This window comes from Harpia harpyja, chromosome 23, assembly GCF_026419915.1.
Source record: "Harpia harpyja isolate bHarHar1 chromosome 23, bHarHar1 primary haplotype, whole genome shotgun sequence".
NCBI classification, from domain to species: Eukaryota; Metazoa; Chordata; class Aves; order Accipitriformes; family Accipitridae; genus Harpia; species Harpia harpyja.
In genome coordinates this window covers 14,594,373-14,619,852 of record NC_068962.1, presented here as the reverse complement: position 1 = coordinate 14,619,852, position 25,480 = coordinate 14,594,373, and the positions used below count along the sequence as shown (strand labels likewise).

Genomic DNA, 25,480 nt, shown 5'->3' with positions numbered 1-25,480 from the left:
CTTTGTTTTTTTGTTTGCTTCTTTCCTAGGTTTCTTGGTGTTACGCAGTTTTCTCCTACTCATGCCAGAAAAGCCTTTCCTTGCTTTGATGAGCCCATCTACAAGGCCACTTTCAAAATCAGCATCAGGCATCAAGCAACTTACTTATCTTTGTCCAACATGCCAGTTGAAACTTCTGTTTTTGAAGAAGATGGATGGGTTACAGATCACTTTTCACAGACCCCTCTCATGTCCACATATTACCTAGCTTGGGCAGTGTGCAATTTTACATACCGTGAAACTGTCACCAAGAGTGGAGTAGTTGTAAGTATTGCTAATGTTCTATCAAATACGTTTCATTATTTTGAAAACCCTCACTTTTTGTGAGGGATCATAACATCAAGTACTAAAGTATTTTCTTGATTAGCATTCCTAAAATTTGCCAGTGTATTTAATGATGGCGTGTATTGTTTGGGACCTTTTCTGAAGGTTTGTCTAACATTTTTGGTTTGTCTGATACTTTTTGTAACTGGTTAGCTTAGTAGGTGTGGTTGTGTGATATTTGAAGCTTTTAAATATGCCATGTCATTTCACTTTGATTTTCTTGGGAAGTTTTCTCCTGTTTTTCCTGTAGCCTTTTCAATACCAGTGTTTGTGGGACTATTTATTAGAAGAAAGTAGTAATACTGGCAGGGTTTTCAGTCTCCTTCCTTCAGTACTGACATGTCCCCTGGTGTGCTGTGTGCTAGCTCAGGTGGCTGATAAATAATTCCTATCTTAGATCTCTTGCTAAGGAGCAGGCCTTTACAACCTATCAGCTTCCTGTGGAGGTCCAGGTTGATGGAAGGACTCACTTTCTGGAGCTGTTGTTTCCAAATATGGCATGATTCCGGGAGTTATGCCACGGAAAAAAGAGAGAAAATCCTTTATTTATGTCAGTTTTGTTTTTGTTTACAAGTATCAAGCTCAGAACTGTATAACAAGCCAAAACATACATGAGAAATGCTGTCAGCTTAGTAGAATACTTCACCACGCTGTCATCTTGATTTTTCAGGTGAGCGTCCAGAGAAACCCTTCCTTTTTAGTTAGTGATTAACAAAATAGAGCTAGTTTTGGAAGCAGAGGGCTAGGCAGCAGTTTCAGCTGTGTGCCTGAGCAAAGGGGGTGTTTACCTTACGCTTCTGCAAATGCTCTATAACTGTGCTGTAGCCTGGGGGCATGAGGAAGGACTGTAGGCCTCCCTTCCTTGGCTGATGAGGTCAGGAAGCACCTCCAGAACCACTTTTGGCTAGCCTAAGCGTCGAGCTGCTGTGGAGGGAGCTGATCCCACCTGCTCTGAGCCAGAGGTTTTCTTTGCCTTTGTGCGCCAGCCCTCAGCTCTGTACAGCTGTATGATCTGTCTGAAAACTGACCTGAAAAAATAAATGAAAATGTGGTGAGTTTTCAACCAAACCAGTTCTCTGATCCAGCTTTTTGTGTGACTGCCAGAGTCCTAGTACAGATTCAAGTCTGTGCTGTAGATGAGGGAAGGTGGACCCAGACAGTCTTCTGCATTGGCATCCCTCATTGAGGCCATACTGAAGTGATCGGGAAATAAGGCTTGTTTTTTGTCACTGGGACAGCTGGGTAGGACACTGGGGAGCCCTTCACTCCTCTCCAGCCCTTTCATACCATGGCCAGCAGACTATGACACTACCCTCTGGTCCCACGAAAGAGGAGGAGGAAGTATGGCTAGGAGGTGGTTCTCTGAGGCGCTTTGACCTGTGAGTGTAAGAATGTGGGAACTGCTGAGGCCACGCTTGCAGTCCTAGTGGTTACCTGCAGTGGCTGAAAGCCTTTGGGTTTGGTGGTGGTTTTTTTATTTTCTTTTTTGTTCTGGTTTTGTTTTGTTTTGTTTTTTGGGCAGGTTGTTTCTCTGTCAGTTCAGTGCATTGAGTTAATTTGGAAAAGGGTCTCACAAATACCAGGGCAAAGAAGTAAGGAGGGAGAGGTGGATGCCTGGTTCTTAGTGTTGCTACCAGCAGATTAATTACCTGGACAAGAGGGATTGCTCTTGGGATGACAAATTGGTTGCCTCTGGCTGTTGTAATAGAGGAGTGTTCACTGGCCTGGTAGAACAGGCTGAGACATCAGGCCACTTCTTACTCTCTATTAACCAGTACTGAAACAGACTTCTATCTAAGTAGGAGTTGATGATTTTCGTTGTAATGTACTCCACCTGCTGAAGGATTTGGTCTTAAACTAAGAACGGCCTGGTATTTTCAGCTTTAGAAAACACTGGTTACTTGAGATTCTCCTTTAGCTCTAATAAGATGGAAGTTTTTGGTGTATACTCTAGTAGGGAGGTCTTGTGTTCCTTGTGCTCTAATATAGTGTAACACTTGCAAGTTTGTCATATATAATACTACCTTCTTATCTCACTTTGAAGTGTCCTAGACTCATCTGAGAAACAGCTGCAAGCAGTAGCTTCCAACGTCAGTGTAAGCAAATATGTGCAGCATGGGGGATGGACCTCAGGACCATCAGTTTGGAAGATACAGCCTACTTCCTCTTTAATTCAAGGAGAATCTCATTTTCTTGTAGTGTTATTCAGAGCTCATATGCTGTAGACTTTTGCTGCTTGAGTAGGTTTGATACTCTGAAGACAGATGCATACTCATGTCTTACAGACAATAATTGATAACTTTCTGCTGTTTTCATGTTTGGCAGAACTGTTCTCAAGATGTTAGGTTTAACAGGACTTGAAGAGAAAATCCAAGTATTAATTTGTTAGGAATTTGTGGCTACTAGAGCCTGATAGTTTTGCTTGAGTCTGTTGGTTCAGCGCATGTAGGACATACATACCTATACTGCACTGCCTTACCTGTACCACTCTAGAGAACTTTGCCAACAGTTACGCAAGTCGGTGGGTAATCTTCGCAAGGACCTGAAGACCAAAAGCCTGCATAGATTGAGATAGTTTCTTACCCCGTAAAATTGTTAGTCTGGAGTTTTAGCTCCTGTTTTTTATAATGCCTCTATCAGAGAGGTATATTAATGCCCAGGAATACCAAATAGTTTACAGTGAGTTATTGGTTAAATATATTTTGCTATTTTTCAGTCCATTTGTGATCTGATCATGTTTAATTGTTTTTCAGTTTTGTTGAAAGAGTATCTTTTAAGGTATGAATTCATGGCAAATGCTTCTGTTCAGAGCTGTGTTCATTCAGCTGATTTGCTGAGGTAATCTATCTTTTTGAGTCTGTTGTATTGCAGTACCAGGAGTTCATGGATGCTACTGGGTGAATTTGAAATCACCTGAATCCTAGCACATGCAATTCTGAACTTCTTGGTTTCCTCTGAAGCCACTTGTTCACTAAAACTTAGTTGCTCCCATATCCATGGCAATGAATGTAAATGTATGATAAAAGTAAATTTGCTTCTAAAAATGAATGAATGTTCAGGAAAATAAACCGAACCTCCATATTGAAGCATCTTGATAGGCTATTTCTTTTCTTTTGGGGGGGGAAATCATTCTTCAATTAATGCAATGTATATTGCATTTTTTTTGTAGACATATAGTAGACACCTAAAAGACTTCAGCTTGCATATACTTCTGCTTTGGTTTTGGCACTTTCATGAACCTGGTTTTGGCTCACAAAACGTTTGGGGAGGGGAGGGCTGTCCGTTCAAATTTTGACAGCATGTTAACGATTAAAATCTCACCTCTCTTCCAGCTGAGTGGTCTTACTGAAGTGCTATGGTCAAGGGTAGATAAACTCCCAGAGGAATAGGAGAAACAGTGGGCTTAAAAGCAAGTTTGTTTCTCAAAAATGGTTATCTGTTCAGTTTTTCTGAAAGAATGATATCGACCTCAAAATTAATTTGAACCTGAGCGTGAGATTCAGTACTGATCAAGCTATAAACAGAAACTGACTTTTGGAAAGCTTAGGTAGCCAATCAAAATAATAATTTTGATATATCCTATATAATTCTTGCAGACATGAAGATGTGCTATATTTCATACACTAAAATTAATTTGGAGAGGGGAATTAAGACAAGCAGTGCTTTTCTAGGAGCACAGCTTAGTGAATGTGAATCATTAGCATAACTCTTTACTCCATATGGGTCTGATCAGAATCCTTTCCAGAGCAGGTAATTTAAAAGCAGAGTTGACTTTTTATATGCATTACAGATATATAGTGTGTTGTTCAGATTTATCTGGGATTACAGGAAATCACTGCAACTGCCTTTGCCTTTGGGCAGGGGCTTGACTCCTGTGGACAGGACTGCGGTGCAGTGATCTATGCTGCTGCGGACTAGGGAGCAGTGTAGTTCTACCGGGGTGCTGCCTGGGGTAATGCTGTGTTGCGGGAGGAGGGATGCCCTTAGGAGCAGGCTTAGCTGATCCCTGTATGGCCCTAGCAGTTGTGCCAGCTGTGGTTGGTGAAAATCATGAGATCTGTGTACTGTCATCTTTGCACAGTACAATAATCCAGAAAACTCCGCTTACCTTCACGTGGTTGCTTGCTTCTACCCATATGTTGTGTTTCCTAGTCATACCTCTTAAGTATATTCTTTGTCAGTAATTCTTAAAAGCAAAATATTGCTGGCTGGATTGAAATGTCTGTCACATCATCGCTGTGTCTCTTTCCTTCATTGTTGTCTTTATCTGTGCTTTCAATCCACCAGGCCTTTTCCTACTATTGTTACTTTATTTTTCCCCTGTCTGGATTTATTTTTACTGTACTTCATGTTTAGCTGTACTTCTATTCTACAAACCCTCTGTTTCTCATTCCTTTGTCAGGTGGACATGGAAACTCATGTCTCTCAAACTATATCCTGCATGCCTTCTCACTGCCTCATAAGTTATTTTAATTCCTTTTTTTTCCCCCTGCTAATTTTATCTTTTTAGTTAGTGGAATGAGTGAGTGCTGAGGGACAAAGCACAATATATCAGTGGAGATGAATGCATTGCTGGAACGAGATGTTTCAGGGAGATTCATCTTCTACCATTCTTGCCTTTTGTTGTGGATGGGGTGCGGAGATAGATATGGAAATAAAGCGCCAACTGGCAGCTTTAAAGTGTTTGGCCCTTGTCAGGGGGAGTATCTGCTAAAAAGAAAGTGCGTGGAAAGGAGTGGAGTCAGGAGGAATTGTGGGTGCAGGGGTTAGAAGAGCAAGCGCAGGCAGCGCTGAGCAGATGGGAGTGAGCAGCAGTGGAAGGAAGTGGCTATCTGGCTGGGTGGTGGTGAGTGGGAGGAGGAGTGCCGATGGAAGGCAGTGCTGAAAGAAGAATTTTGCGTGGTTTCACTTTTGCTACTCCAGCTCCTATTCCAAAATGGCTGCAGCATATGTTGCAGGACTGGCAGTGTGTGGGCTTGACCACAGCTTGATCAGCTGCTCAGGGTAGGACCTCCGCTGGCTGGCTGAATCCACATGCGTTACATTTTGAAGAGACCTCTACAAGCGGGTATGTCTTGGTTTCAGTTATATTAAACGTTACTGCAGAGTCATCAGTGCTGAGTAATTTGTCATGATACAGAGAAAGACCTGGAGGCTAAGAAAGATCTTATGAGATGAGTCGTATCACAATAAGGCCAACCTTTATTGCACTGCTGTAGTTTTGTTATTACTTTATCTAAGATGTAATTAGAGATCACAAGCTCCTGGTTAGTAAAGATCTTAATTCAATACTTTACAGTACAGTTAAGTCTTATCCTGGCCAATGAGGAGGAGCTGTAATAATCTGGCTAAAGGAAAATAAGATAATTACTGTTTCCATAGTGCTCTCTGGCTTAGAGAGAGCCTGAATAAATGTCCCAGCACTGAATTCTCTTAGGCATGTGTTTGGGGTCTCACTCAGTTTGGCTCAGCATCACACAAGAAGATAGAGTGGTCTCAAAAACGGGATCCGTGCAGTAATAGTCGCTTGATTCTGCACAAGTGAAAAATCATTTTTGCCCAGGAAGGCTAGTGAACAGAGTCATATAAGCAGACTTAGGTCAAAATCAGTGCATGTCCAATAGCTCATGTTAATTTAGGTCCAGTACCACAGGACCATGGTTTTATACTTGTCTTTAAGATGACTGGGGATAGTGTAGTGCTGCTAGCAATCCATGAGATGCTGGAGAGCTGGGCTGGGCATTTCCTCATCTGCAGTGCAGTCTCAGGAGACTGAAGAGCTGACTTTCACTAATAGTCTAAAAAAAAATAAAAATAATCAAGTTGAACAACTATTCAGAATAACTTTTTCCCCAGTGCGTTCCATCATTTGTTAGTTGCTAGAAAAAAACAAAACCCTCAGTTCTCTCTAAAATAACTCTGCACTTACTGTGTAGTTTGGCCTGTAGCTTTCAGAAAATTATTCTGTATTTGAGAAATGTATTAATATTTTGATGTAATAGCAGTAATGACCTCAAGACGAGGCATTTTCTGTCAGTTAATGACTACCTGGGTTAAAGGCCTGAGGCTCTTCCTTAGGCCCTCTCTTCAGCTGCTGGTTATTAACTGCCAGCAAAGTCTCTCTGTCAGTTATTATTTATTAATCAGTATTGAAGCAATTATACACCAGATAATTCTTTGTGGGTGAGCAAATTGGTTAGAGCAGAATGATTTAGCTATTAGAAGTAGAATTAGTCCTCAATTAAAATCAAGTTTGCTTCCTCTGCAACCTGAATTTAGTCCAGCTCCAGAGTTGAGCTCTACTTTCTAAGCCTGCCTATACTTGAAAAGTAACTTTTGTTAGCCCATCGCTTACCACTGGGAGGCCACACGTGTACCTGATAAACAGATAGCAGCTAATGCAGGAAGCACCAGGCATATTTCTGAAGTCTGGCGCGATGCAGACTTGTAATGTTTAATCTTTATATGTCCTGGAATGCTGCTCTGATAGTGATATGGTGATACCCATTAATTTTTGGTTTTCATTACAAATGTTCCACTCTTGCCTTCCCCAAAATAGCTTTCATCAAACAGTTAAAAATAAAATGCATGTTACAAAGAATGTGTTGGGAGGTATGCGGTTATATTGAGCTAGAAAAGCACGCGCACGTATGAACATGGATAGGTGTGTTTGTGCTTTCTTTTGCTTGTAAGAAATTCTCTCTGTAGTAACAACAGAAAGGCTGGTTCTACAAGTATCTTTTACTCAGTTCAGTGCTTACTACTGTGAATTGTTTTAGTTAAGTGGGGAACTGTAATATAATACATTAGCAATCCAAAGAAATCGTAGCCTTTTCAGATTCACTGCATCAATATTTGTTTACCCATTCTGTTTCAGGTTTGTATATTGAAAATGACTTCTAGTTTATTAATTTTTAAATACTATAGCTACAAAATATGCTACAAACAAACAAAAACCTATGTGATCAGCATCCATGCTAAACTGAATATGCCAGGGAATCTGTTAAAAACATAAATTGCAAACTTGCAATCCATTGTTATTGATTTCTGGTTGAATTTGCAAGTTGAATGCACTAGGAAAACACTGTACATGTATTGTGCTTACTCCTTTAAAAAATGCACTCTGTCAGCACTTGTAGTACATGCAGTATTTAAATGTGATATTTGTTTGTTTTATTAACATAAACTCCCAGCCCTACTCTGCAAATAGTATTATTGAGTTGAAAGACACATTGTTTTGTTTTGGCTAGGAAGATCACCTGTAAGTATCTGGTGGCAGTGGTGTACTTAACTTTGTACGTAGTAGCAAGAAGACTGTCGAAAAGCACACTTCAGTTTCTTAATTTGTGGCTAATTTGGAGGTTTATGGCTTGCCTGCAATAATAGGGAGTAGAGAGAGAGGCAGCACATGTGATTCCTGGCCTGATGGTTGTCAGAACAGCATCCTGATTGCAATTCCGTACCTTCAAGAGCAGTTCAGCCTGTAGCTGCTTCATCTGGGGTCTCTTCTGGCTGATGAAAAGAAAGGTCTGAGACTCTTAGTTCGTTCCACTCCTTCCCTGCCATTTGCTCAGAGGAGAGTGAAGTCCCTGCAGTTCCTCCCATTTCCCACATTACAAGCAGGGGAAGGAGGGAGATGGAAGAGGAAAAACTATTTCCTTTTCCTTTCATGTGCTAATGAGCATATGCTTAGTAGTACGTACTGTGACAATATAACTCATAGTGAAGGCTGAACACTCGAGCTGCGCTCTGCTTTCTGTACTACATTCTTTCATGTCTCCTTATGCCTCTTATGTTCTGCTGTCATATTTGACTTCATTAACTTACTCGTTAAGGTCTCTGTCCTTGGCATCAGCGTGAATTCTGCTTTCTGACATCCAAGGAAGGAGCAAGAGTCTATTAACATGTTTCCATAAGAGTCATACTCTTGCTATAAAAGCAAAAATGAAGTGCCAAATAATCCCTGGGAGGTATCTCGCCCCATGACAACGTAAAGGTGAACACATTCCTGCACCAGCCTGAACATCTGTCAGTCAAACCGGTGTTATCCCATATACCTACCATAGTAACTGCACTCTGTGCAGTGAAAATGGATTACTGAGGCAGGTGGCTAAGTTGACATCTAGTTGAGTGACAGATACGCTATTCGTGAGGGAGGAGAGTGATGTGTACTTTTATTTATTTATAGACCAGTCTCTCCTCCAGGGTTTAGGTAAGTTTTAGTCATATTTTTCATACAAGAACAAGAAATTTAGCCTATTTGTTCCCAGTTTTTATAGCCAGTGGTGGCAAAGAAACCATTCATTTCAGAGATTCATAACTGTTGCCAGTCCAACCCCTCCTTTCCAGACAGTCAGGTGTCCGTAACATTCACCTTTTAGGCTTGCCTTTACCTGATTTTATTTTTTTGCATTGGAAAACCTGCACAAATGCCATCTTATTTTTGCCTTTGTCCCAGTATTTTTGCTGCCTGGCGTAGAGGAAAGGCTCTATGGTTTGTGGTGTTACCCCATTTGTAGTAGTAGAGGACCTGGTCTGTTTGTTTGATTTTCTATGAAGGTGTCTGTAGGGTTAACAAGACTCTCTCATTCTTCTGGTGGGGTGCTTTCACGCTTCAGGTACCTCTTCTAAAGATTTTTTTGTAAGATGCCAGAATAGCACAGCTTCATAGCATAAATGTCCTTTTCCAGGGTCCAGCCTGGCACAGACTGGCTTCACATGTCCTTCCCTGCTACTCTCCAAGGGTGTCGTTTGCGCAGGGCAAACTCTGCAGCTGTGAGAATAGCCAGGCTGACTCTGGACCGCCTTGCAGACGGTGGTCTCATTCTTGAGTTTGTTCCATCTCCCAGCAGCTGCTGCGACTGCCCAACTGCTCGAGCCTGGCACGTGGCCCCATCCCCTGGCACCCCTCTCTTGCAGCGGGGTGAGGACAGGTGGCAGAGAACCAGCCGCGCTGGCTTGGTTCCACGGAACGGTACCCCTAGGAGATCCTCCACTGCTCCTGTCTGGCAGCTTTCTGGCTGCTGCGTGCTGTTGAGACATAGCAAGAGCAGCCAGAGATGAGAACTGAGCCTGTTATCTTCTTATTTGGAACAGCATAATTTGAAAGCAGATTATGTTTCTCTTTGAAGGGTAAATGACCTAAAGTGTGTTAAAAAAAGTTATCCCACAGTGGATTATCCTGAAAAATATTTAGTGATGTGTTTTGTTTCACAGCATGCAGTGGAGCTGTGTGGCAGTGTGAGACGGAACAAGAAGACTAATACTTTGTTTATTTGAAATGACTACAGTGGGGAAGGGGATAAGAAGCAAAAGGTGGTTATTGGCATTCACGAAGAGTGCCTCTGGCGGTACCCACACTTTCTTCCCTCTCACCCTCCCTTTCCTGAGAGCAGTGGATAGTTTGGTAGTCAGAGCAGCTTGGAACCTCAATTAAGAGTTCGTATCCTCAGGACAGCAAGCAGCACCTTAGTTAATAAAGATAAAAGAAGAAGGGAATAAAAGGTGGAGGAGGAGGAAGGGAATTGGATTCCTATGGATTAATTTCAAAGAGAGAAGTATACCTACTGAATCATTCACATACCACATACGTGTTTCTTGTAGTTTTCCAGTCCTCTGGCTAATTAAATCACAGTCCATGGTGCAACAACAGTACATCATGCTGTGTTTTGTTTTACTGAAAAATGTTCCTATATGTTTAAAATTTGATAATGTTGTTTTGGAGTAAGTTCATTGTTACCCTTTAAATACCATGGGAAAAAACAGAGATGGATTTATACCTGGTGAGAAAGTTTTTGATGATTTTTTTGTTTGACCTGAGTAATTCAGATAGAAGCCCAAATCTGTATGTGGGAATGTCAATGAGCGATAACATGTACTGCTTCATTTAGTTATATGTATGAATGCATATGCATTCATAAAATAAATACTTACATTTTTGACTACTGCTGCGTCAGAGAAGACGTAACCTTTTTTTTTTTTCTTTCCCCCAGACTAAAGGAATTATTCTCATCATCTTATGGAAGTTCTGCTAACTGGATTCAGGTGATGGAAAGGGAGTGATGCCCAAACTTGGTTTTCTTCTCTTCATTACCCTTTGTTTTTTATTCCTTAGCAACTCCATATGTTTAAAATGTGTTGGATATGCAGCTCTAGAATAAGAGAACAGAGTGATCAGAGGGAATATCTGATATATTTCCATCCACAGTACTTTTACTATATCACCTTTCTGTGACAAGCACCAGCAAAGGTAGTAGTAGCATTCTGCCCTTATTTGGAAGCTTCTTATCATCCCGTGCTCAAGTTGTATTCATACAAATACTTGTCCGTCTACTTGCACAGAGAGTATGCATCTGTAATGCGTATAAAGTGTATGTTTCCCTTTGTGCTTGAATTTAAAAATTCTTGCTATTCAAGTTCCTATTGGGAAGGGAATGTATATTATTTCTTCTCTATTCCCTTTGTTTCATTTGAATGAGCACGTATCAGGGCTTTCTTCTGGAACTTGAGACCTTCCTCAGTTTGAGGTTTAGTTAGGATTGTCCATGGGGCTGTGATTCTTAGTATGCTTTATTGTGATCTGCTGTTTTACTTACGAAATGTGGTGTTTCCTTTTTGTGTTTGGTTTAAAAAACCCCCACAAAGTTATACTTTACTTTCATTGGAGCTATTTAATGTTTATTCTTGAGCCAAGCCCACTTGGTGTGAACTGGAAATTTAGGCAGTTAATATGAGCAGTTCTAGAATTACATTGCAGTCACCCGTTGACCCTGACGATCACTTTTAAAAAAATTTTAATATGCAGAGGATTAAGAGATAGAGTAGACTCTATTAAGTTTTCTACTTAAAAATATTGCATCTGTTGTGGACAGGGATAGCAACGAGTATGTTAAAGTTAATAGGCCCTAAGACAGTAGAAAGATGAATTCACTGGGAGTATGGTATCTTGGTATAAAAAAAGAAAGTTTGAAACTTTTCCTTGTGTCTCTGTATTGCTTGGCTTGTGATGATCCACAGAGGACTGGTTGTTCAGAGTTGCCGTGGGAAGTATTGTATAATTTATCTGCCAAGTCAAGTTACATTAACTTCTAGCCACAGGAAACACGTGAGGCATGCAGAGGAGATAGCGTGGTACTTAGAGTTAAGAACCTAGGGCAAACATTTTCACAACAGTGATGTGGAAGGCATGAAGAGGCTTCAGAAAGGGAAAGAGGATGAAAAAGACCACCTCTCAGAAAGCTTGGGACTCCTTGCTATGGAACAACTTTGAAATGCCTAACTAGCTTGTACGCGAAAGCTGCTTGAGCAGCAGAAAAAGTTCAGCGAAAGCATAATTTAGGTATGGAAATGAAGATTTGTAATTTGCATGGCTACAATAGGCCATATTATAACATTTGTCTTTACTACAAAATACTTTGATGAGTCACACATGACTAGGAATGATTATACTACCATGAAGTATTGTGAGGATAAAAAGGATCAGTGAATCATAGTGCAGCTGGTAGTGTAGAGTTGCCTGGTTTCATAGTTCTGTTATTCAGGGGTTGATGGCTAAGAAGAAATATCCTGAGTACTGTTTTGTACGTATGTATGTGCTTTACCAGCATTAAAAGTATTTAAATACATTTAATTATACAGTCTATTCCCTAACTGAACTCACCAGTACAATGATACCTTGCAGTACCTACATGAGGAAGTCCAGAATAGAACAAAACTGATTTCCCTGCAGAATCTATCTGCTCTGAAAGATGCTTCCTCTCAAATGCAGAGGAGGTTTACTGATTCTGAGGTGTTTTCATGAAGTTGAACTACTGTAACAGTTACGATAAACATTTACAAGTTGAAGTGCTTTTCCGTATTTATTGAGCTCTGTCACCTGAACTTGGACAAGCTTCACCCTACCTACCAACCCTTAACCACAGATTTTCATATCCTTTTCTTTCTTCAGTGACTGCACTGTGGCATCTAGGCACTTCAGACTTGCTGTCTTTCAGGTCTGAGGACTTCTGTGTTTTTCATTCAGCAGACAAAGTTCAAATAATGTTGCTGAACTGTAGGTTGCAGTTTAGTGTTGTATGTAACGCAGCGTAGCTGCGAGCTGCAACTGAACAGAGTTTCCCGCCCCCCGCCTTGCCCGCACACTTTGGCTGTATCATTTCTGTCGGATCTAGTGATCTGTGGCTAAACAGTGAGCCTGTTCACTGCAATAATCCAAAGGGAAACTAACAAAAAAATTAATAACCTTTTGACCAAACCATCTCACCCAATGTGTGGATAGTTCATGGATCTAACTGGGGTGGAGGAGGAAATGTGTGACTGTCCTTTTTAGTGATATGCTATCATAACTGTCGAGTAGGAACAATGTAAAACTATCTCTGAAAGTACTTTGCCACTCTCTGACTCGTGGAGGTGTTACTCTTTCACATCCAAGCTGCTCGCATTATTACTCAGGTGAATAAGTTAATGCCAGGTGCTTGGTATGTGTGAATTACAAGTGAGACCCTTCAGAAGGGTGAGATGTTTTTACCGTTTCTCTATCAGTACTTCACCTTCCTGATTATTAAGAACCCATTACCAGTTATTTCCTGGAGTCTAGCTGTGTTGGTCACTATAGTTGGAGAAAAAAGCCCTGTATTATCCACTAGGAAGAGGTGCTGTACAAGGGACCCCCAGCCAGAGCTGGCCTCCAAGTCATGTGTTAGATTACACTGAAATATTTTTTTTTCAGTCTTAAAAAACCCCAATGCTTATTGTAAGAACAGCCACAGAGGAAAATATTTTACTGTGTTCTATATGGAGACCAGTTTAGAGATGACAGCCAGTGGAGTATTACTCCTAGATTCCAGTGATCAGTGGCCCTGACCTGGAGTTATACATGGGCCACTGGTTTAATAGCCGCCAAAGGACCTGCTCTCTGTGAATGTATATTATCCGTGTTGGAAGCTGTTGCACTTTGCTCTGCGTGACAATTGGTGGCAACAAGATCTGTATTTTTACTTACGTGTCTTGTTTACTTAAATGCATTTATTCCACGTTTTCACTGGCTGCCCTTTTCTTTTGCTGTGATGATCAGTGACTGGTTGTTCTTCATTTGCTTCTTGAGTACCAGTCCTGATTTTATAGGTGGTTTAGCTGTCCCTTTTTCAGAACTCAAAAGTACTTAATCTCTCCTTGTATGGGATTCACTTCCCATCTCTTCTTATTCTTATCCTTATCACCTTTCTCTGTGCCTTTTAAGTTCTACAGTGCCTGTATTGAAACACTGAGTGAAAGAGAGGGGAGGTGCCACAACTGCCTGCAGTGCTCAAAGTTTATATGCTTGAGTTTGTTCTGTGGCATAATAATGTTTTGGTTTTTATTCTTTCCTTAATCAGTTGTAACATTGTGTTTGCCTATTGAATATCTGCTGAGCACTGAGCTGATGTTTTCAGAGAGCTGACCACAGTGACTCCAAGAATTCTTCCCTGAGCTATAGCCAATTTAGACTCCATTACTGTGTATATATAGTTATGGGTTTTTTTTCCTATTTGTGTTTCTTTGCACTTACCAATGTTGAATTTCATCTGCCACTTTACCAACCAGCCACTCAGTGTCGTGAGATTCACCTGCAGCATTTTGTACATGTGACTATTCTGAATAATTCTGTGCAGACTGCACACTTTTCTGCTTGTATGTCCATGTCAGTTCTGGACACATTCCTTACTGCTTGTCTCTGCTGGTGTGGCAGAAGAGTTCATGACTAGCAAGAAGATGGCAGTTGCATGTTCTGTTTTGTGGCAGGAAACTCTGATGGAACTTTACTGAAAAGTCTTGCTGAAAAGGATTCTGGCAATGTGATAATATACACGCCTAAACAGGTGAATAGAGAATACAAAGGTTGTTGCTAGAGGCCATAGATAATTATGGTTCAGGTCACTGCTGTGTGAGAAGTCTAGTAACATTAGTGATTACAATTGCTGTGCTGAAGTTGACCAACATCTTCAACACTTTGAGTGTATTTTAATCAGTGTTAGCTGACCTGATGTAGCTGTATCTGTTCTGGAATATTCTGAATTGCTCTTTAGGTTCTATTAACTCTATTGACCAGACCTCCCTTGACTGACATTGGAGGTACAGATACCATCTTGTATGCAGACGTGTACATCATAGGGACCTTTAGGACCTGAAAGACATCTGAGGTGTCTGCTTTGTGAAGCATCACTGTAACCATAAGCTGTAGTGTTTTGACTGTAATTGTTACATTGTTTTTTGAACAAATCTTAAGAAATTAAAGACATTAAACATTCTGCTTTATTTCAAGAGTAATGTATTGTCTGTCATGACATTAAATACTTTGGTTTTGTTTTGGTGGGAAACAGGGTTAAGGCAATCTTGATTCAATACTAACAAACTAAGAATGGCAAGTTCAGCTGGTGAATTGAAAAAGTCAGTTGTTCGCACATCCCTGGTGAGATGCTAACACACTTAAAGGCTAAGTACTAGAACACTGGGAAGATTTTTTTCTTCTTTATGTTTCCAGTTTTTCTGATTCTTATGGAATGCTAGTAATCTACAAATGTAACAAGTTGAATGCAAAAAAAATTAAAGTTGTAAAAATTGTGGTTCTGATATATGGAAAACTGTTTCTGCATTGGTCACTTTATTTTTTGTTAAAACATCCAAGGCTGCAGTGACAGGAAAGTAATTTCTCTTCTTAACGGAGAGCACATTAGAACCATGAAAGAAACATCATGTCATTGTTTGAAAGTCTGTCTGTTCTAGAGAAGGACAGCTAGTGAAATATTTAACTGATCTTTATATAGCTGGTCAATGCCAAATACACAGTGTCTTTGGGAACTCCAAAATGGAAAAAAGTTGGACCTTCCAGACCTGAACTTTTAATCTGAAAGAGACTGTCTCTGGTTTTGTACCATTTTCTGCTCATCAGCATTCAGCAACACTGCAGGATAGAGGAAAAATACAGAAGCATAAGAAAAAGATAAAAGGAGACTGGGAGCTGAAAAAAGATAAATGACTTTGCCGTCAGTGCAGTATAATGAAAATCAAATCAGTGCTTGGCAATGCACAATTGCCCAGTATGGCTAACCCCAGACAGTGTTTTAAGTAAAATACATGCCTTTTGTATTTTATTCTTGTATTCATATAAATATAAATGACTTTGTTATTAGTTGATTGCAGGGGAAGTAGACATCCTGATTCTGTAATGTCATAAGAATGAATGTGACTTACATATTTAGTGTCTGTTCGGTTATTGGCTTTGCCAATAATGGAATTTTGTGGTTGCCAGGGTAAGGCCTGTTACAACCCTTCTTTGGTTTGTTTGGGCTGGGTATAAAAAGATTCTGCAAGCAGGATACACTCACCTTAAAAGTGTAAAACAATTGTTTGTTTGTTAACGCTCACAAAAGATACCTAGGAGTTAATGAGCTACTAGGCTCAGTGTTAGTGTGCTCACTATTGCTCAAAGTCTTTGCTGGCCTGGCAGGTGTTGGCTGGGGAGGAAGGATTGTCCTGTGTGGCTCCTTTCAGTAGACTCTCAGTGTTGCTGGGCTGCTGTCTTCCACCAGTTATGATGGTGATGACTGGAGGTGATGATTCCCAGTGGGGCAAGCTAACCTCTCTCTATGGTTTTATACCTTAGTGTTGGTATTTTCTTCTTGAATCCCTGAGCTAGCGATGATGTTCTCAATAATTTTAACCTCTGTAACTTTTATGTTTTTATCTGCCTCCAGACTTTCTCATAGCTCTTCGTCAGTAGTTACACAGCTAGGCAATAGCAGAGCTGGACCTTGGCATGCAGGCAGCTGGACCCCTGGGTGGTGAAAGCAGAGCTACCAGAGAGGGTTATAGGCTATAGTGGTAGTATTTACATGACTGAGTTACACTGTAATTGAAAGTAGTATAAAAAATAATTTTAGCAAACTTATCAATTTCATTTTATCAAAAGAAATAATAAAAGTACCTTTTCTGTGTTATTTTCAAATAATATTAATGTTTCAAATTATTATGCATTGGCACAGTGCTGCACTGTTTGTGGGAAATGCACAATGGAAAGATAATTCATTTTAGAATGTGCCTATACTGGAATCAAAACACAAAAAGGAATCCACAACAACTTTGAAAGACTTTTGCAAACTTGCATTTTGTTCCGGATTGGATCTGACAATGTATTTTTAATGAATGTAGTCTTGAACATCTGCAAAGTGTTTGCAAGCTGGAATTTTCTTTTTGAATAGCTGACTGTGGAATCACAGACTCTGTAATCATGGATGCTGTGCCTCCACAGTACCTATTTGCAATATAATAATGAAATAATCATAATAATAGTAATAATGAAATCCCTTCCCTCCCAGTTAAAATTCAATGTTCTGGATAGCATTTCATACTAGTATAATGTGCTATTGGCTGTTTATCATGGCACACAGATGACTGCAAATGGCCTCCAAACACCTTGTACAGCTGAAAATACACTTGTTTTCTGGGTTGTTCCTCTCCAGCTTCTTCATTTTGGTAAATGAATCCCAGAATCCACAAGCGTACAGGAAACTTCTGAACCAGAGCTCCTCTTTCTTTTCAGATGAGACTACGATGTACAAACCTGTTGGGAGCCCTGTCCTTGTGTCCACAAAATGAACTCAGGTTGCTGCTAACTCTCTCATCATGGGAGTTAAATGAGACAGAAATGTTCACAGGGTCATATTGTTCCATCCATTCCTGTACTTTCTAAACGTTTGTGTTGATATTGATTATTTTAGATTTTAAGTCCTTGAATACATCCATATTGAAGGCAGTGCAATGTATAGCTAGGAAAAATACTGGTATATAAACTAGCAGAGATAGGTAACATACCCACTAAGGTCAGGTGTAGAGACACCACTAATTTAAATGGGGAGACTGCATAGTTGTGATCGTGCTGTGTAATGTGGTAGTAAATGCATCGCAGATCAACTCTTCAAACATTGCAGTGTTCAGACAAACCCTTAAGACATTGCAGACAAACCCTTAATCTTGTGTTTGGTTTCTTGGCTCGGTTTTGGTTTTAAGCTGCAGGACCAAAAGGCAGTGCAGTGCTATCAGATCTTTTCCTTGCTGTGCTTACTGGCTTGCTTATGTGAGCGACCTAGTAACTCAGTCTATTTCGATAATTCCTGAGCCCTCAGTGACCTAGGATTTGGAGTTTGTTCCGAAATACGTGCTCTTTCTAGCATGTGAAGAAGATGCTTCAGTGACCACCACCTATTAAAGTGCCTTTTTTTTTTTTCCCCATTCAGTACTACCCAAGAGCTTTCAAAACGCCTATTGCTCGAGAGTCTGAAAAACCCTTAGCTAGCTCAGCAGTAATGACAAAGTAAAAATCAGCATTCAAAGAAGAGTCATTTCTCAGGGTCTTACGTGAGCATGCTTTGCAGAGCGTGCAAGTGCATCAGTGAAAACGTGGGTCAGAGAAGACCGATGGAGCGGCCTTTGCTGCTGCTTAAGGGTCTGTGATACGGTGTCTGGATACAGAAAATGATGGAGAAGAATGTGGAGAACCATGGCTGTTCAGCTGACTTACAGCTATCACGCAGCTCGTATTTGACCCCATTCCTGCGTTGGCGTAAAATGAATGAAGCACATCTGTTCTTTTTAGGGAGAGATGAGTAATCCTCAGTGGAGTACAGCGCAAGTACAGCATGGAGATCCCTTAATGGGCACTGATTTAGCTGCCTCTGGAACGGAGAGTGGGATAGCAATGTCAGCAGAGCGTCGTGTCCCAGGTCATTTACTGTGCTGCAGGTCGAGGCTTATTAGCTCAGACACGGCTCTGCTTCTGCCATACATGTGTCTCTGAGCGATGCTGGACTGCAACGTGCAGCGATGCCAGCGCGCCTGCTACCTCCTCTGCGCCATGCTCTGCTGCCGAGGAGAGCTCTCTGCTCACAAGTGCGGTCCAGGCTGCTGCTGAGGTTGCTCGTGTCTCCATGTGCCATCTCCTCCAAAAGCTTACCATTTTCTGAGATTGAGCATCTGCAGGCCTCCAGTGATCTTGTGGTTAGCTTGGGGGTTTTTGTTAGAAAGAAAAACAGCGGTGAAGTACTCTAGTAATTGTTTAACATAATCTGTGACTACTAACCTTTTTATTTTTTTTCATGAGCAAGCTGGGCAATGATCAAATGCAGCTGTAAAAGCCTGTTTGGATTTGTAAGCGTAATGCATGGAGGGACTTGGGAACAGCAGCTGGCAGGGTAGTTTTTGGGAGTCCCTGAAGTATGGCAGCTGGAGGCTGACTGTCATAGGCTTAATCCTGTGGGGTGCCAATGATGAGATTGACTGGTCCTTGAACCAGGGAACATTTTAAGCTTTGGCCTTTCGGTTAAGGAGTCAGTCAGCACTGTGAGCATGCAGTCTAACAGCAGTGCTTCTCCCTGGGATTTCTTTCTTGTTCCCTCGTTTGTTTTTTTTTTTTTTTTCCCCTTTGCTCTGCCTAATAGGAAACAGCAGCTTTGAAGACCCTCATGGGAAAAGTGTAGTAGATATTTTAGAGGTGGTAGCAACAAGCTACTTGAGAGCTTTAGGTGAAACTGGCAGCAGAATATTGGTCAGTGATATTTATACAAAGTTTTTTCTTAGAAGCTTCTGGTAGCAGTTTCCTTCATGGGCTCATCTGAAGACTCTCAACTTGTTACTAGTTTATACTTTCTCAGCCTAGCTCCTTCAGTCCTTGTCTGTTTTTGATAATCTTCCTGCATCCCTGTAGCATTAGTGGCAGTTTGCCTCTTACAGAAGTCAAATTTTCAAGCACAGAGATCCCACTCCTCACTGACACTTTGTTGCAAATAATTAGAGTACACAATCTGGGGGACAGGATCAGCCCCTTCCTCCTTCTCTTCCATTGTCCTGCCAAAAATAGAGTCAAGCACCAGAAACTTGGGGAAAAAGGGTAATTGAGGTCCTGTTCTGATACGCTAAACCTAGAGAAAGCTTCCTTACAAAGTCTCCGCTGTATCCTTTCCAGTCTTTATATCCCATGGAAGCTTCCAAAAGATTTTGCATTTGTTCATATCAGTACTTGCTGAAGTGCACAAATGCTCTTGCTGCCCGTACACTGCTGATGTTGCCCCTAGTAATTGTTCTTAATGTTTGTTAATCTGCAGCTCCTCCGGTTGTAGAAACAGCTTATGCTGTGGGTACAGATATGATGAAAGCAAATAAAGCCTGCCATTTTAAAGGTTTACCTTGCACTGTGCAGTCAGGGTATGTCTCATGAGAGGGAATGCTATCTTAGACTCTAAGAAGGTGTTAAAAAGAGGGAGGCTAATGAAGCTGTTACATTGACTTGAATGTCAGCTGGAAGCTAAGCAGGGGAATAACTTGCTTCATCAGCTAGGAAAAGAGAAGGAAGGACTGTTCAAATAGCAGTGATCTGCTCCACTGTCAGCAAAGGAACGTATCTGTGCAGTCTCTTTTATTGTGCTAGGAACTGAAGAAATGATTGTGGCAAAAATGCTTTTGTCTTCCAATTTCCCTAATTGACAGGCTATTTAAGACTTAAACCTTTAGTGTGAGTTTGGTTCTGTCTGTGGTATGACCACCATGCTTGCAACATCTAAAAGTTTGGAAACTAGGTTTCAGAAATATTTCTCTTCTTTCCATCATCCCATAATCCGTTGGACCCTGTTGTTGCTTTGTGCTAGTTAGCTTCCCAGGGAAGGGTTTGCCTCGACTTTTTTCTAAGAAAGGGTTTTAATCCTGTTCTTCTTAGACATGATCCTGTTCTAAACAAACTATTTTAATGCCAACCAGCACATCAGTATGAATGAAGAGGTCAGCTCTCATCAAATTGTTCTATTTTAGGAAAGCTGTGTGATAATCATCCACACCTAGTTTAATCTTAGCTGGTTAGCTGACTGGCTAGCTGTCCAGATGTAAACCAGATGTGGTGTTTGAGCTGTGGGTGATCAGAAAGTGTTAGCAAATCAGCCTTTTCCATAGGCATGCAGAGGCCATGGCTGATTAGCTTGCATCACCCTAATAGGAAGTATGTCCTGAATAGTGGAAGTTTTAAGATGAGGAAAGTAATTTGAATGATAAAATATGCAAAAATAATTTTTCATAATTGTAAACATCTGAGCATTTCATATATTGGAAGGGATTTGATTAATAACCATGCAGTTAAACATTTTATAGTATTTTATTTTAATTTAAATGATTCACATATTATATTAACGTGTGTTCTGTAGATTAAAACCAGCATGCCTCAGAGTCTTGTTTATCACATTTGTCTAAGTTTGTGTATGTCAGAGTACTTGAATTTTGCAGCTTCTTCTGTCTTAAGGTGCAAAAAGCCTTTGTTTGCCAGTTCAGATTCTTTGTGTCTATATGATCTGCCACTTCTCATCTGTGTCTCTGCTGGCTGCTGGTTAGGCGGTTAATCACTTTGATCCCTGGTTGTGGCCTTGATCTTTCTCAGATGGGAGTCCTGAGATAGGAATAATGTTCTAATTGATTCAGCCCTTTTATTTTGCTTTCTCTATTTATAATTGTAATTTGCCTTTGGGATTTTTTTTTCTCTTCTAATTCTCATGTTTCACACTGAGATTGGTGTGCTCAGAAGGGGGCTGGAATCCTTCCAGCCACGGGTTGGAGATGTTATTGATAGATAACAGCTTCTTCCCTAATTTATCTTCTCTGGCTGCAGTGCTCATTCTGCCCGTGGTTTTGTCAGAGGCTAGTTGTGCAAAAGTGTTTGGATACTATTAGCACATTTAGCTTGTTTGTTTTATTTTTATATTGTTCTGTGGATTTGGAGGGTTTTTTAAAAACATTTAAATATTAGCTGAGAGTCAGAAACACAGCTTTTAATATAATTTTTTTTTAGTGGATTTTAGTGTGTGTCCATACAAAAAATTTGATTTCTTGTTTCACTATTTCATGGTTTATGGATTTTGCTTTTACTGGCCAAATTGTTTGTCTCTTTGCTCTGACAAGTTTTTAGCCTGAAGGAACTCTCACTGTTAATATGGTTGCTGCTCTTATTGATGTAACCCATTTTTGTTAAGGATTTTATACCAGTCAGAACACAAAATTTCCCACGTGCATATTTTTCTCCCTCCTAAGGGCTAGGTACGGTTTTTCAAAAAGTATGGTGGGCTCAATCCAGCACAATGCAGGATTGTCTACAAAGTGCTGAATTTCCTCAGTGCCAGCAAGTTTTAAAGGGTACTTTAAAACTCAGCACCTTACAGTACTAATCTGTTTACCTCGCAAACTGTTTTTCTATTAAGTTTACATGTAGCTCACAAGATACTTTCCTGTGTTCCTTTTGCTTATCACTGCTATTATAAGCTATGCATTGAGTAAATGCATTTAAGCTCACAGATGAGCTGTGCTTCTGCTTTGCTTTTCTTGGGACTATATTTTTTCATCAGTTCTCTTTATTTACCACAGATATATGTATTTTTTTTTTCCTAATACTGATCAAGATTACTGCAAACATATGACGAGCAATGTGAAACGTGTATTTACCAGGCTATGGTTCCCACTATGGTTGTGCTGAATTTACGTCGAACATGAAAGTACTGACATGCCCTTGCAATTGTCATGTACAGTCTGTCTCTGTCTCCTCCCAGTTTTTTTGTTACACTCTGGACAAGTACACCACTTTACTTAGTAGCTATTTTGTAGGGGACCGCTTTGTTGAAATCTCTTAATTAGTTTTAAGTGAACAATAAAATAGCCTTTCCCTTTAAACAAAGCTAAATAGTTTCAGCATGGTAGCCACTTGACAAAAGATGTTATGGGAATGGGATGGTTACTTTTAGACATAAGTGAATGTGAGGAACTTCAGTTTTCAGAATGTCTTCTGAAATTGAGCAATTTCAAGGATACAGGTCTACAGTTTGGGATATAGTTTAGGTCTGGTTTTTGAAAAACATGTTGTGACTGAGGAACCTGAAGACAGGATTTTTTTTTTTTTTTTATTTTAAATCTGTAATGGAAAAGGTACTGTTTTCTAGAAAATGTGTTTTAGGAATATTAATTTGATCATCTATGTTGAAAAGATGATTTATCAGTTTGGGGCAGTGGGGAAATTCAAGTTCTATTTCCAGCTCTTTTTCAGATTTTCTTACTGATATTAAGCCCATCTTTCTGCATCCTTCATTTATAAAATGGAGATAATAGCAGTTCATTTCCCCCATGTTTTGCCTGTCTCTCTTTAGACAGAAAGATCTGAGAATAACAGTCAACTCTTGCTCCTATTTATGTAGTTGGCTGAGCACAGGGGAACCTTGTTGTCATATTGACAGCCTCTAGACAATGCCAAAATATAAATCAGCAGTTATAATGGTTGCAGATTATCATTTCACATGGAATCACTCTAAGGTAGCATCTGTGTGCTTGTGACAGAGCAGTCTCTAGCCAGGTTAAATTGGTCATGCTGTAGGGCTGCTGAATATTTTCGGTCACTTGATAGTACTTTCTTTAAACTTCTCTACTTCTGTAACTCTGTTTTTTTTATCCAAGAATAGGTGAAATATTATTTATGAATGATGTGCTATGTAAATAAATAGCCAATGAAAAATACTCTGAATAAGCGAATTCTTTTAAATGTCAATCCAATCTCAGTCCAACCAAAGGAAATGGAAACTGATGTTAACCCTTAGGATACATCTACTGCAGATTTTTGCTGGAGGAAAAAGTCATTCTCACAACATCTTGCATTGCCTCTGTGTTGTGATACAGAGTTTTTATGTATAATAAGTAAATAATGTAAATCTTTGTGCTTTGTTTCTTAAAGCTATGCTGATTTTTCACCTCCTACAAAGAACTGGAAGGAGCTTTAACCACTGGGAATCTCAACAATTTAGACACTGAATTCCCTGCAACAGCGAAGTTTTTCCTCCTAGGTTGAAGTTCTGTAACAACTCAAATTTATCTGTATCCAGTCTGTCATGGTCCTCTCTTCACTCCCCAAATGCTTTTTCACACTGGCTCTAGCACTGACCTGATGGGTTGCCATGTGAGGAAGCTGGGCTGCCTGGACGCTACCCCCCTGGCTGGCACAGTGTCGATGTTTAATCCCAGCCAGCAACTAGGCACCACGCAGCCGCTTGCTCACTACCCTCTACCCAGGGGGATAGGGAGGAGAATTGGGAAAAAAAGTAAAACTTGGGGGTTGAGATAAGAACAATTTAATAAATAAAGTAAAATAAAATATAACACTACCAATAATAATAATAAAATATAATAATAACAATAATTGTAATGAAAAGGAATATAATAAAATAATAGTAAAAAAATAGTAAAAAAACCCCAAGTGATGCACAATGCAATTGTTCACCACCTGCTGACCGATGCCCGAGCAGCGATCAGCCCCTCCTAGCCAATTCCCCCCAGTTTATTTACTGAGCACGACGTCACATGGTATGGAATATCCCTTTGGCCAATTCGGGTCAGCTCTCCTGGCCGTGCTCTCTCCCAGCTTCTTGTGCCCCTGCTCGCTGGCAGAGCATGGGAAACTGAAAAATCCTTAGCTTAGGATAAGTGCTACTTAGCAACAACTACAGCATCAGTGTGTTATCAACATTACTCTCACACTAAATCCAAACCACACTGTACAAGCTACTAGGAAGAAAGTTAACGCTATCCCAGCTGAAACCAGGACGCAGAGTTAGCTGACTTGTCTGGTTGATAGCTTGCTGTGAGATGAGATGAACTCTAGAGCTGATGTAACAGAGGAGTTGAGGCTGAATGACTGAGTATCTGGTGGTGGGATCAAGGCAGTCTTAGTTGGGTGAAATGGTTATGGAAGGGTGTCCGTAATTACATTTGCTATATATTAGTTGTTAACATGTTCACTTTCTGTCCCTGAGCCATTTCAACAAGATGATACAGATTCTGAGTGCTCTAAATTAATCTTAATGGCACTGTGGTCAGTGACATAGCCAGTATTTTATTTTATGCCAGCTGAGCATTGGTTGGATTTATATGCAAGTGCAGCTCATTAACTTTCCAAAGTATTTTATGATGTCTTCTCAAGTTAGAAATTGTAGCATGTCTGCATGACAGTTTTGCCTCCTGGTGGAATATATTGTTGCACCTTTGGCTGGAGCAGTCAGCAAACGCTTGCATTTGTTTTTGTTCAGATGAGAAATTGATGAGGCAACTAGATGCTTCTCCCATGCAGTCATGTTTATTTAGGAAAGAGATGCACAAAACTATTCCCCCCCAGCCCCCCTTCACAACTCTGAAAATCCATGGCAATATCTTTGCTTAATATTTTTCATTTCTCCACTGTCAGCTGGAACCCCAGAAGTTTCTTTCACTTCTTTCTCCTTCAGGGTCATGCTACGAGTTTTTATCCAGGAACATCCGCTATGTCTGTTCAACGACTCTTTCCCCTTGCCCGGCAACAATGTTCAGGCACCCCTGTGCTTGCATTTAGTTTCCTGAGACACCTCTCTACCTGTATAACTCCCTTTGTGACAATTTCTTTCATATAAACTTTATTTTTAGTGGCAACTTCTCTTATTTTAACTGGTTTATTAAACCAGTTAAAGCTGTCTTGAATGAGGATGCAAAGATGATGTTGGTTTACTTTAGAAAAAGTTCCACCCAATCTCCATACTCAGAAAATATCAGGTCCTTGAACTCTCACTGTTTCCAGCTAGCTTTAAAAAAAATTTCCTAAATTTATTTAAAACATTTTTGGTTGTAAAAAAAGGCTCAGTGCAGTGCTGTGTGTGACTGCTCAGTTTGGAGAAAAGTCATCTTCTTATAAAGATGAGCTGTCCCTTTGGTATTCAGTAAGCACATTTCATTACCATACAGTCTCTTTTGGGTATTGTCCGTGATGAATAATGAATAGGAGATTGAAACAAGGCATTTTTCTGTCATTTCTTCCCATTATCAAGTTTAACGATGTTCACTACAGCAGAATTGATATTTCACTACAGCTGCCTCTCTCTTTCTCTCCTTCACTCATCAATATTGTAAAATTTATTGCATTTGAACACACAAAACTTGTGGACTTCACACATGTGAAACAACTCACACATTCTTAGTGGAACTTGGCTTGTAGCTTGTTCGCGTATGTAGTGAAGTGTTATTTCTTTTGACTTTATCACATTTAAAAGAT

At 40.2% G+C, this 25,480-nt stretch overlaps 1 protein-coding gene across 3 annotated transcripts in view; it reads left to right on the top strand.

Moving 5' to 3' along the window:
* The window catches only part of TRHDE (thyrotropin releasing hormone degrading enzyme), a 220,784-nt gene that overhangs the window by 6,416 nt on the left and 188,888 nt on the right, over window positions 1–25,480 (top strand). For all 3 annotated transcript variants that reach the window (XR_008233144.1, XM_052774609.1, XM_052774608.1), the window contains exon 2: window positions 30–303. Coding sequence is in view for 2 of the 3 variants with exons in the window: in XM_052774609.1 (XP_052630569.1) it covers window positions 30–303 (274 nt within the window). In the remaining variant the exon portion in view is untranslated. The remainder of the gene's footprint in view (window positions 1–29; window positions 304–25,480) is intronic.